The following is a 12594-nucleotide window of genomic DNA, read 5'->3' as shown; positions in this document are numbered from 1 at the left end:
AATTATTGGAAAAAATTCTGAGGGACAGGATAAATCTTCATTTAGAAAGACACAGATTAATCAGGGACAGTCAGCATGGATTTGTTAAGGGAAGGTCGTATCTGACTAACTTGATTGAATTTTTTGAGGAGATAACAAGGAGGGTCGATGAGGGTAATGCACATGATGTAGTCTATATGGATTTTAGCAAGGCTTTTGATAAGGTCCCGCATGCCAGATTGGTCACGAAAGTAAAAGCCCATGGGATCCAAGGCAAAGTGGCAAGTTGGATCCAAAATTGGCTCAGAGGCAGGAAACAAAGGGTAATGGTCGAAGGGTGTTTTTGTGACCGGAAGGCTGTTTCCAGTGGGGTTCCGCAGGGCTCAGTACTGGGTCCTTTGCTTTTTGTGGTATATATCAATGATTTGGACTTGAATGTAGGAAGTATGATTAAGAAGTTTGCAGATGATACTAAAATCGGCTGTGTGGTTAGCACTGTTGCCTCACAGCGCCAGGGACCCGGGTTCGAATCCGGCCTCGGGTGACTGTCTGTGTGGAGTTTGCACATTCTCCCCGTGTTTGCGTGGGTTTCCTCCGGGTGCTCCGGTTTCCTCCCACAGTCCAAAGATGTGCGGGTTAGGATGATTGGCTATGATAAATTGACCCTTAGTGTTAGGGGGATTAAATACGTGGGGTTACGGGGATAGGGTGGGATATGTGTTGGTGTAGGGGTTACGGGGATCGGGTGGGATATGTGTCGGTGCAGGCTCGATGGGCCGAAATGGCCTCTATCTGCACTGTGGGGTTTCTGTGATTCTGTGTGAAGGAAGCTGTAAACTGCAGGAAGATATCAATAAATTGGTCAGGTGGGCAGAACAGTGGCAAATGGAATTCAATCTGGAGAAGTGTGAGGAAATGCATTGGGGGAGGGCTAACAAGGCAAGGGAATACACTATAAATGGTAGGGCACTGAGAAGTGCAGATCAGAGGGACCTTGGAGTGCATGTCCACAGATCCCTGAAGGTAGCAGGACAGGTACCGGAAAATCTTTATTATCCGGCACCAACGGTGCCGGTTTATCAAAACGTCCGGATTACAGAGAGGTATAGTTAAAAGGTACGAGAGCTCCGTACACCGCAACAAATCCAGGCTTCCCTGTTGCTTAGCAACATGTGCAGGAACTCCGGCCACAGACCAAGAGTCCCTGTTGCTTAGCAACAAGTGCACGAACCCCAGTTACACAGCCACAGATCCAGGAACTGCCACTAATATGAAGTAAAATTTACCTGAATCAACTCCTGAATTTTGCCGGTTAACAGAGATTTCCGGTTATTTAGGTGCCGGTAAATCGAGAGTTTCCTGTAGATAAGTTGGTTAAGAAGACATACGGGATACTTGCCTTTATTAGCCGAGGCATAGAATATAAGAGATGGGGGGTTATGCTTGAACTGTATAAAACACTAGTTAGGCCGTAGCTAGAATACTGCGTGCAGTTCTGGTTACCACATTACAGGAAGGATGTGATTGCACTAGAGAGGGTGCAGAGGAGATTTCTGAGGATGTTACCTGGGCTGGGGAATTTTAGGAAAGATTGGATAGGCTGGGGTTGTTTTCTTTGGAACAGAGGAGGCTGAGGGGAGACCTAATTGAGGTGTATAAAATTATGAGGGGCCTAGATAGAATGGATAGGAAGGACCTATTTCCCTTAGCAGAAGGGTCAATAACTAGGGGGCATAGATTTAAAGTAATTGGGCAGCACGGTGGCATAGTGGTTAGCACTGTTGCCTCACAGTGCCAGGGACCCGGGTTCGAATCCGGCCTCGGGTGACTGTGTGGAGTTTGCACATTCTCCCCGTGTTTGCGTGGGTTTCCTCCGGGTGCTCCGGTTTCCTCCCACAGTCCAAAGATGTGCGGGTTAGGTTGATTGGCTATGATAAATTGACCCTTAGTGTTAGGGGGATTAAATACGTGGTGTTAGGGGGATTAAATACGTGGGGTTACGGGGATAGGGTGGGATATGTGTTGGTGTAGGGGTTACAGGGATCGGGTGGGATATGTGTCAGTGCAGGCTCGATGGGCCGAAATGGCCTCTATCTGCACTGTGGGGTTTCTGTGATTTCTGTGATTCTGTGAAGGTTAGAGGGGATTTGAGGAGAATTATTTTCATCCAGAGGGTGGTGGGGGTCTGGAACTCACTGCCTGAAAGGGTGGTAGAGGCAGAGACCCTCATCACATTTAAAAAGTACTTGGATATGCACTTGAAGTGCCGTAACCTACAAGGCTACGGACCAAGTGCTGGAAAGTGGGATTTGGGTGGATTGCTCTTTGTCGGCCGGCACAGACAAGATGGGCCGAATGGCCTCCTTCTGTGCTGTAAAATTCTATGATTCTATGACATGAATGTAAACAACCTCTTTTGGTTAGACATAAATATACAGAAGGCTAAATCACAATTAGCTAGGGGCTCTTCCACTCAATGTTCCTGTTCATTCTCATGGTTCTGATGGGAAAGGGTTGGATTCCCTGAGCCATGGGAAGGGCTTAACAACTGGACATCAGGTGCACCGTGATTGCAAATCTGGGACACAGCCGGTTGGGACATTTCCACCTCACAGTACGGAATGAACAATTCCACAGCATCGATACTACAGGTTGCATTGTGAATTTGTAGCTGCAGCACAAATCGAGCCAATGATAAAAGAAAACAATGCAAACACCTACTAAGGTCATCCAAAATACTGCAGTTAATACCTGATGATTGTTTAGATAAAAGTTTCAATTTAACCACTGTTGTCATTGCTTTGAGTCTCAGCATTCTGCAATGCTGAATCCAGTAGCTCAGAGTTTTTTTTTAAAGATTCCCCCCCCCCCCCCCCCCCCATTATGGCTCGTTCTCTCTCCCATACATTATCCCCTGGCAGGAGAGCAGGCACTGGAAGTACTGGAAAGTGTGCGTGTAGAAATTAAATGATAATAGAAATTCTAGAATCAGCCTCAGCTATGATGCCATGCCTGGGTCAATGGTATGACACACTTCGTCTAGGCTTGCACAGGATTTTTTTTTTCAGGCTTGCAGTAGTAGAAATAATAACACTCATTTCACGACTCAGGAGGTGCCCAAGTTCCATAGATGCCTGACCCTCCAATCTACCAGCCTCACCTGCAATTACTTTTGTCAGTTTTAGGCTTTACACCAGAGCAAATAGAGCAATCTAACATAACAATATTAACTTATAATTTATATACTGACTTTAACATAGAAAACGGTCACGGTGCTTCACAGATGAATATTTAAAAAAAGGACACCAAGCCGAAGGAAACAACATTAGGAGAGGGAGGTGGAGGAATCCAAAGTGTAGGGCTTAGGCGGGTGAAGGCGCAGTAGGTAATGGTGGGGCAAAGGAACAGGGAGTTCCAAGGGATTATTAGGGCTGGAAAAAGTTACACAATTAAACGCGAGGATGAGAATTTTAAATTGGAGACTTTGAGGGACTGGATGTCAATGTAGGTCGGAGGACAGGGCTAATGGGTGAATGGGACTTGGTGCAGGATAGGATATGGGCAGATGAGTTTTGGATGAGCTGAAGTTTAGAGGGTGAAGGATGGGTAGCCAGCCAGGAGAGTATTGGAGTATTCGAGTCTGGAGGTGTCAAAGGTATGGATGAAAGTCTCAACAGCAGATGGGCTAAGGTAGGAGCAGAAGCAGACAATGTTACATAGGTGGAAGAAGGCTGTCTTTGTGATGGAGGGGATATGGAATCAGAAGCTCAGCTCGGGGTTGAATAGGACGCTGATATTGCAAACAGTCTGGTTCAGTTTGAGACAGTGGCTGGGCAGCAGGATGGAATCAGTGGAAAGGGTATGGAGTTTATGGCGGAGGCTAAAGTCAATGGCTTTGGTCTTTCCAATGTTTAACTGGAAGAAATTGCAACTCATCCAAGACTGGATATCGGACAAGCAGTCTAACAACAGAGAGGCAGTGGAGGGGTCAAGAGAGGTAAGGCTGGGTGTTGTCAGTGTACCTGTAGAAGCTAACCCCGTGTTTGCGGATGATGTCAGCAAGAAGCAGTATATAGATAAGGAAGAGGAGGAGACAAGGAACAGATCCTAGAGAGACTCCGGAGGTAACAGTGTAGGGGCAGAAAGAAAAGCCATTGCTGGAGATGTCATGGCTAGATCAGATAGGTAAGAGTGTAACCGAGTGAGGGCAATCCCACTCTTAGCTGCACAACAGAAGAGAGGCATTGGAAGAGGATGGTGTGATCGACCATGTCAATAGCTGCAGAGGTCAAGGAGGATGATTAGGGAAAATGCACCACAGTCACAGAGGATATCATTTGTGACCTTGGTTAGAGCCGTTTCAGTGCTGTGGTAGGGGAGGAAACCTAATTGGAAAGATTCAAATATGGAGTTGTGGGAAAGAAGAGTATGGATTTGGCAGGGGTAACACATTCAAGAGCTTTGAAGAGGAAAGGGAGGTTGGAGATCGGGCAGTAGTTTGCAAGGATGAGGGGCGGTTAAAGGTGGCATCTTTGCGTAAGGAGTGATGACGACAGCTCTGAAAGGGAGAAGGACAGACCCGGAGAGAAACATTTACAACATCATCTAGCATGGGGGCGAGGACAGGAAGTTGGGTGGTCAGCAGTTTAGCAGGAATGGGGTCCAGAGACCAGAAGGTGGGTTTCATGAACAAGATGAGTTTGGAAAAGACCTGAAGGTAGATAAAAGAGAAACTAGATAAAAACAAGTGTTCAGGGGTAGGCAAGAAGGGAGCCTCTGGAGAATTTTGGCTTGGTAGGCAAGGGGAAGGAGGTGAAGCAGAACAGTTGGTCTCAATCTTTGTGAAAGAAGTCCTTGAGCTCCTTGCATCTGTTGTTGGACGTGAAGGTGGAGGGGGCAGTGCAGATGGATTCAAGAAGATGGTTGGTAGTGAAGAAAAGTGGTCAAACTAACCATTTCACTGTAGTACAAACTGAACTTCTAGATCAGAAACAGAACTGTAATAGCAAGACAGTATAGACACATCTAAAACAGCAAATGTTGCAGCAAAACCCTGATAAGTGTTTAATTAAGAATCGCAATTCAACAATGGTGGGCATCACAATTGAAACCGACTCTGTCCTTATCCAATGACCACATGTGCACTTACTGTCCACTGGATAGTGAGCAGAAGTGTGAAACCTGCCTAACCTAGGACATTAAGACCAACTGTAGTACCCTAATGCCAGTCAAATTCGAATAGTAATTGAACCTGGTACTCACTTAGCTTCGTTACTCAATGGAGAAACTCATGAAGCCATGGAAGAATCTGCTTAGAGTTTTATTATAGTGCCATCTGAATGCGGCTGGGACATCTCACAGAAAACTACCATTGGATCATCCCAAAAGGAAAAGCACTGTCATTCAATGGTAATTACAAAGCAGGAAAACCAAAGGTCAGCTGCCAGATTGGAGGGGACTGAAAGTGTAAGGAATTATATTCTATTTTTATTTTCTTCCTTTCATTATGGGCTCCCTATCACACAACACATCTAGCTACGAGAGCAGGCAGGCAAAGTTCTGGAACGTGCAGGTGCATAAATCGGATGACAATAGAATCAGGCTTCTCTGTGGTGCCTTGCATGGTAGAGTAGCCTGTTAAACTCAGGGGTTGATTTTCAGTGTGCCGTGAGGCGGGCTTTTAGGCGTGCAGGGGGCAAAAATCCCGAATTCGGGGGTCCCGACACCATCCCGCCCAAAACCCGCCTCAACGTAAGTTTCAAAGGAGGCGGGTACCCGCCCACCCGAGGCGGGAAGGGATTAGTGCCAATTAACTGCCTGTTAACAGGTAGTTAACAGGCAGTTTTTAGCCTAATCCCTATTTTGAAGGGTGTTGTGTGGGATTCCCGACGGCTCCAAACCACGCCAGGTTAGAGCAGGCGGGCCGTTGGGTTGAAGGACTTGGAGGGGTCGAGATGTCGGTGTTCAGGTGAGTGATGGGTGCATGAGTGCAAAGGTAAGTGTGTTTGGTGTGTCTAAAGTGTGTAAAGAAGTTTAAATTACCTGTACTTACCTTTACAGCCTTTCTTCCTCTAGGCTTCGGGAGTCCATCATTCAGCCGGCACTGAAAGCTGAATGGCTGCGAGCTGTCAAAAGTGACAGCCTGCAGCTTTCAGTGCCGGCGAGAGTTCTAACTGAGTCTGCGTAGAAGGACTCAGGTTAGAAGTAAGACCGTCAGTGTTTGACAGGTTCAAGCAGCTGTGAAACACTGATATTTCATCTGTCAACACGTCTTGACAGATGAAATTTCAGTCTGTGACGTCACCTGTTGCCGGGTGGCCCTTAATTAGCCTGCTGAGCCCGCTGGGCGGGCTCAACAAGGTCAATCAAGGGAAAATCGCGTGGATTGGCTGCATCTCGATGGAGGCGGGACTAAAACCCGAAAGTTGTAGTCCCGCCTCCTTCCCAACTGCTGAATGAAAATCCAGCCCTCGCTGTCTAGGGTCACTGAAAAAGATGGGTGAGGTACTGGAGGGCTACCCGTGGAACTGTATTTCAGCATGTGACTGCCTTCAGGAGAGGAGAGCAAGAGAAAACAACTGGATGGAAAGAGTTAACTAGTTTCCATTGCATCTGTTTAATTTGATCACTTAAACACTATGTAATACCTCTAGCACATCAAAAGTAATGGTCTGAGACTGTGCAGATTTGTATTTTTTAAGGTTTGAAATGCAGCCTGTGAAGATTAAGAGAATATTTCAGAACTGGATTATAACAGGTTGTACTATATCTTGTTTGGAATATACCTACTAGAAGAATTCTTTCCTTATTGGGATAAAAAATGTGCGACTGTGACATGGCTGTTACACCATTCCAGCAAATGCCATAGCCACACATTTCCTTTTTTTGCTGTGGACTTTAATCTGCTCTGTGGGAAAGCACATGTATGAGGCTAGTCTTTGCAAATACACTAAAAAGGAATGGACAGATGTTTATAACGTTTATCTGATTGGAGTGTTCCACTTCACCCAAAAATAAAAACTTCACGGAATGAATATAAACACACCAAAAATGGAAACATTATAAGCTCACAATAAGAAACTGCTAGGCTACAGAGAAAAACATTGTTCCTAATTAATGTGAAAATTTGAAACTGCAGGATGCCTTTTGGCATCATTAGCAGAATATGTCAGAATGATTGACTGAGAGTAAATACCTGTTATGTATCTTGTCCACTGCCAAAGAAAAAACATAAAAAGGCTTTACAGAGCTTTGCTGTGAAAACAATTAGCTATATATCAAATGGTGTGGTACTGAATACTATAGAACATGAAGGTCCCAGGATCAACTTTAATCCCGGAGCAATGCTGAATTTACTGATTCCAGCCAGGGCAGTAGTAAGAGTGCTACAATTGGTATCAGCAGTCCCTGATCATGGAGGGAAAATTCATCTATAGTTACTACTGTGCGTCGCTATCCAGTAACTCCTGTTGAAAAGCATTAGTGTATGGATAGAATCATAGAATGGTTACAGCACAGAAGGAGGCCATTCAGCCTGTCGAGCCCACGCCGGCTCTCTGCAAGAGCCCTTCAGCTAGTCCCACTCCCCTACCCTTTCCCTGTAGCCCTGCAAAAAAATTTCCTTCAGGTACTTATCCAATTCCCTTTTGAAAGCCACGATTGAATCTGCCTCCACCGCCCTTTCAGGCAGTGCATTCCAGATCCTAACCACTCACTGCATAAAAATGTTTTTCCTCTTGTCACCTTTGGTTCTTCTTCCTATCACCTTAAATCTGTGTCCTCTGGTTCTCAACCCTTCTGTCAATGGGAACAGTTTCTCTCTATCCACCCTGACTAGACCCCTCATGATTTTGAACACTTCTATCAAATCTCTTCTCCACCTTCTCTGCTCTAAGGAGAACAACCCCAGATTCTCCAGTCTATCCACGTAACTTAAGTCCCTCATCCCTGGAACCATTCTTGTAAATCTTTTCTGCACCCTCTCTCAGGCCTTCACATCCTTCCTGAAGTGCAGTGTCCAGAATTGGACACTCCAGCGTTTTATAGAGGTTTATCATAACTCCCTTGCTTTTGTACTCTATGGGCAGGAATTTAACTCAGGAGTTGGGTTGGAGGCGGGACTACAACTTTCGGAGTTGTAGTTCCGCCTCCATCGAGATGCGGCCAATCCACGCGATTTTAACTTGATTGACCTTGTTGAGCCCGCTCAGCGGGCTCAGCAGGCCAATTAAGGGCCACCCGGCAACAGGTGACGTCACAGTCTGAAATTTCATCTGTCAAGAGCTATTGACAGATGAAATATCAGCGTTTCACAGCTGTTTGAAGCTGTCAAACACTGACAGTCTTACTTCTAACCTGAGTCCTTCTCCACAGCCTCAGTTAGAAATCTCTCCTGCACAGAAAGCTGAAGGCTGTCACTTTTGACAGTTCGCAGCCATTCTGCTTTCTGTGCCGGTGAGATGAGGGACTCCCAGAACCTAAAGGAAGGAAGGCTGAAAAGGTAAGAAAAGGTAATTTACACTTCTTTAATCACTTTAGACACACCAAACACACTTACCTTTGCACTCATGCATACATTACTCACCTGAACACCGACATCTCAACCCCTCCAAGTCCTTCAAGCCGACGGCCCGCCTCCTCTAACTTGGCGTGGTTTGGAGCTGTTGGGAATCCCACACTTCAACTTCAAAATAGGGATTAGGCTAAAAACTGCCTGTTAACAGGCAGTTAATTGGCACGAATCCCTTCCCGCCTCGGGTAGGTGGGTCCCAGTGCGGGCCGGGTACCCGCCTCCTTTGAAACTGGCATGGAGGAGGGTTTGGGTGCGGAATAGGTCGGGACCCCTGATTTCGGGATTTTAACCCCCTGCACGCCTCCAATCCCGACTCCACGGCACAATGAAAATCCTGCTCTATGCCTTTATTTATGAAGCCCAGGATCCCGTATGCTTTATTAACCGCTTTCTCAACTTGCCCTGACACCTACAACGATTTGTGCACTTATACCCCCAGGTCTCTCTGTTCATGCACCCCCTTTAGAATTGTACCCTTTAGTTTATATTGCCTCTCCTCATTCTTCCTACCAAAATGTATTACTTTGGACTTTTCTGCGTTAAATTTCATCTGCCACATGTCCGCCCATTCCACCAGCCTGTCTATGTCCTCTTGAAGTCTATCACTATCCTCCTCACTGTTCACTATATTTCCAAGTTTTGTGTCATCTGCAAATTTTGAAATTGTGCCCTGTACACCCAAGTTTAAGTCATTATTATATATCAAGAAAAGCAGTGGGCCTAGTACCGACCCCTGGGGAACCCCACTGTGTAACTTCCGCCAGTCCAAAAAACAACTGTTCACCACTACTCTCCGTTTCCTGTCACTTAGCCATTTCGTATCCATGCTACCACTGTCCCTTTTATTCCATGGGCTTCAACTTTGCTGGCAAGCCTATTATGTGGCACTTTATCAAACGCCTTTTGGAAGTCTATGTACACCACATCAACCGCACTGCCCTCATCAACCCTCTCTGTTACCTCATCAAAAAACTCAATCAAGTTGGTTTAGCACGACTTGCCTTTAACAAATCCGTGTTCTTTCCTTAATTAATCCACTCTTGTCCAACTGACTGTTAATTTTGTCCCGGATTATCGTTTCGAAAAGCTTCCCCACTACTGAGGTTAAAATGACTGGCCTGTAGTTCCTGGGTTTATCCTTACACCCTTTTTTGAACAAGGGTCTAACATTTGCAATTCTCCAGTCTTCTGGCACCACCCCTGTATCTAAGGAGGATTGGAAGATTATGGCCAGTACCTCTGCAATTTCCACCTTTACTTCCCTCAGCATGCTTGGATGCATCCCATCCGGTCCTGGTGACTTATCTACATTAAGTACAGCCAGCCTTTCTGGTACTTCTTCTTTATCAATTTTTATCCCATCCAGTATCTCAACTACCTCCTCTTTCACTATGACTTTGGCAGCACCTTCTTCCTTGGTAAAGACAGATGCAAAGTACTCATTTAGTACCTCAGCTATGCCCTCTGCCTTCATGCGTAGGTCTCCTTTTTGGTCCTACCCCTCCTCTTACTACCAGTTTACTATTTATATGCCTATAGAAGATTTTGGATTCACTTTTATGTTAGCTGCCAATCTAGTCTTTTACTCTCTCTTAGCCCCTCTTATTTCCTTTTTCACTTCCCCTCTGAACTTTCTATATTCAGCCTGGTTCTCACTTGTATTCTCAACTGATATCTGCTTCATCTTACTCTCTGTCTCTTTCGTCATCCAGAGAGCTCTGGCTTTTTTTGCCCTACCTTTCCCCCTTGTGGGAATGTACCTCGACTGTACTGAACCATCTCCTCTTCAAAGGCAGCCCATTGTGCGATTACAGTTTTGCCTGCCAATCTTTGAATCCAGTTTACCCGGGCCAGATCTATTCTCAACCCACTGAAATTGGTCTTCCTCCAATTAAGTATTTTTACTCTAGATTGCTCCCTGTCCTTTTCCATAGCTAATCTAAGCCTTATGATACTGTGATCACTGTTCCCTAAATGTTCCCGGATATCAGGAGAGGAGAGGATCAGCTTCAGCTGTGCTGTCTTACATGATTGGATAGCCTGCCAATACTCACAGTCCAGGCTCACACATTAAAAATGCCAATGGATGGAGGTAGCAGAAGGGTATTGTTGCCGATAGGGCTATATCACAGCAAAAGGCAATGGCCCTGATTTTGCGGTCGGTATGGCGGCGTACTCTGAGAGTATGCTGTCATACCACCTTTGAAACTGTGATGTGGAGATGCCGGTGTTGGACTGGGGTGGACAAATGTGAGAAGTCACACAACACCCTTGAAACTGACTATGGTCTGTCAATGATGGCTCTGAAACTAGCTGCGCTGTGCCCCCTTCTCCCCTCCCCCCCACCCCCCACAGAACCGGCAATCAGTGAAATATCCTAAATCATTGAAACTGATGAAAACTTCGGCTCTTCCACAGTAAGTACGCTGTTAAATTCCCCACTAAAAGTTAGACCCAAAGGGATTAGATGTAACTGGGATTTTGACAGCGTATTGACTGCTAAACAAATGTTAAGGACCTGGAAAACTAATTTTAATTTAGTGCAGTGTGAAATTTGTCCATTTTAAATAAAAATTAAAAATTAAGAAACTTTTCAAAAAAAAGTTTAAAAAATTATTTTTAAGTTTGTGCCTCTTTATTTTAGGTTTGCCTTTTCCCCATGTGAGAACCCCAATCTTTCTTTTGCTCTCTCTATTTTAAAAACTTAGAATTTTAAGGGCTTACCCACTTCCTTGTCTGCTGTCTGAGAATTCTGCCTTTTGATTGGCTGCTTAGTCTTTTGACATCACAGCATTTCACACAAGGGGTTCGCATTAAGTTCCGTGGAATTGAATTCAAGGTTGGAAAACCCGACGTTCTCTACACAAAGATTGTGAGATCCCTGGCATACTTCAGGGACGGCAGAGACCGCCTTTGCTTCACTGCTGACCGCAAATTCCGGGCCCAATGTCTTCAGAAGTAGAAGGCAGAAAAGTGCAGCACATTAGGTCACCATGGGCACCAGCAGGAGCACCCCATTGGTGCACCAGACCACTTAACGCTCACGCTAGAATGGCACTCAAACAGGCACCTCATACTAGCATATGTATTGGTTATGCAGTGATTATATAGATATATACAATCACTGTAAAAGCACCACAGTGCTAGAAAATACATTTAACTCCCAAACCGTCCCATTCTGTATTAAATGTTAATCGTATTGGAGGAAAGTATGCAACTGTGCCTGAATAGCTTGATGGTCCAAGTAGTTTATCTTATTCCACATTGTTATAATCTTATATCTGCATAAAAATTCGGTTTCTGATTTCCTGATGGTTCAACTGTTAAACACACTGCCTCGTGTAGAAGTGACCCAAATAAGGCTGAGTGATGCATCAGCCCAGTACATCAGTCCGCCAACAGAACCACCCAGCTGCTGAGTCAAGTTTCTTTTGAATCTTTTTACTTCTGCTGCAAATACATGGTTAATATCCGAGGTCAGCACTTGGAACCTGTGACATATATAGCCATTTTGAGAATGGCAAGGCTATTTAAACAATAAAAAACCTAACCCCTTCTCACCAGTTAACTCTTTCTGCTTGGACTGAGTTGGTGTGTTCCTTGGCGTTCGATCTTCATAAGTGATCTGTGAAATAACAAAGAAAATCAAATGCATTATTGTCATGGTTCAAAATTCTTTGGCCATTTTTCCATGAAAAAGACTTGGACACATGAGATTTTAATATATGTGTTTTGTGTACAAGCCAGCCTGAAAGGGTGTCATTTTCCCAGACATCCAAATGCTCAGTTGGCCATCTATAGACCATTGGATGGGCAGTTGTTTTGCACAGAACCCAAACAATGGCCAGTTCTTCAGTGATGTTTGGCATTCAAGGAAACATCTGGCACCTTGATGGTGACAAATAACTTCCATCTTTTTAAGAATCAACACAAACATCAGAAGTAAGGGAAGCAGCAGAGATGTTGTGAATGGGTAATCTGGCTGCAAGTGTGGAAACTCTGTCCTGTTCAGCGAAAGCTTATGTTTTTGCATTATGTAAATA

At 45.0% G+C, this 12594-nt stretch overlaps 1 protein-coding gene across 11 annotated transcripts in view; it reads right to left on the bottom strand.

Moving 5' to 3' along the window:
- Positions 1 to 12594, bottom strand: part of smtnb (smoothelin b) — a 382571-nt gene that overhangs the window by 139871 nt on the left and 230106 nt on the right. For all 11 annotated transcript variants that reach the window (XM_085961407.1, XM_085961413.1, XM_085961405.1 and 8 more), the window contains one exon: positions 12113 to 12176. In XM_085961407.1, the coding sequence (XP_085817533.1) occupies positions 12113 to 12176 (64 nt within the window). The remainder of the gene's footprint in view (positions 1 to 12112; positions 12177 to 12594) is intronic.

Source organism: Somniosus microcephalus, chromosome 19 (assembly GCF_052327205.1).
Source record: "Somniosus microcephalus isolate GS21.2 chromosome 19, FLI_Smic_1.0, whole genome shotgun sequence".
Taxonomy (NCBI): Eukaryota; Metazoa; Chordata; class Chondrichthyes; order Squaliformes; family Somniosidae; genus Somniosus; species Somniosus microcephalus.
The sequence above is the reverse complement of the archived record's forward strand: the minus strand, read 5'-3'. Positions and strand labels throughout refer to the sequence as shown.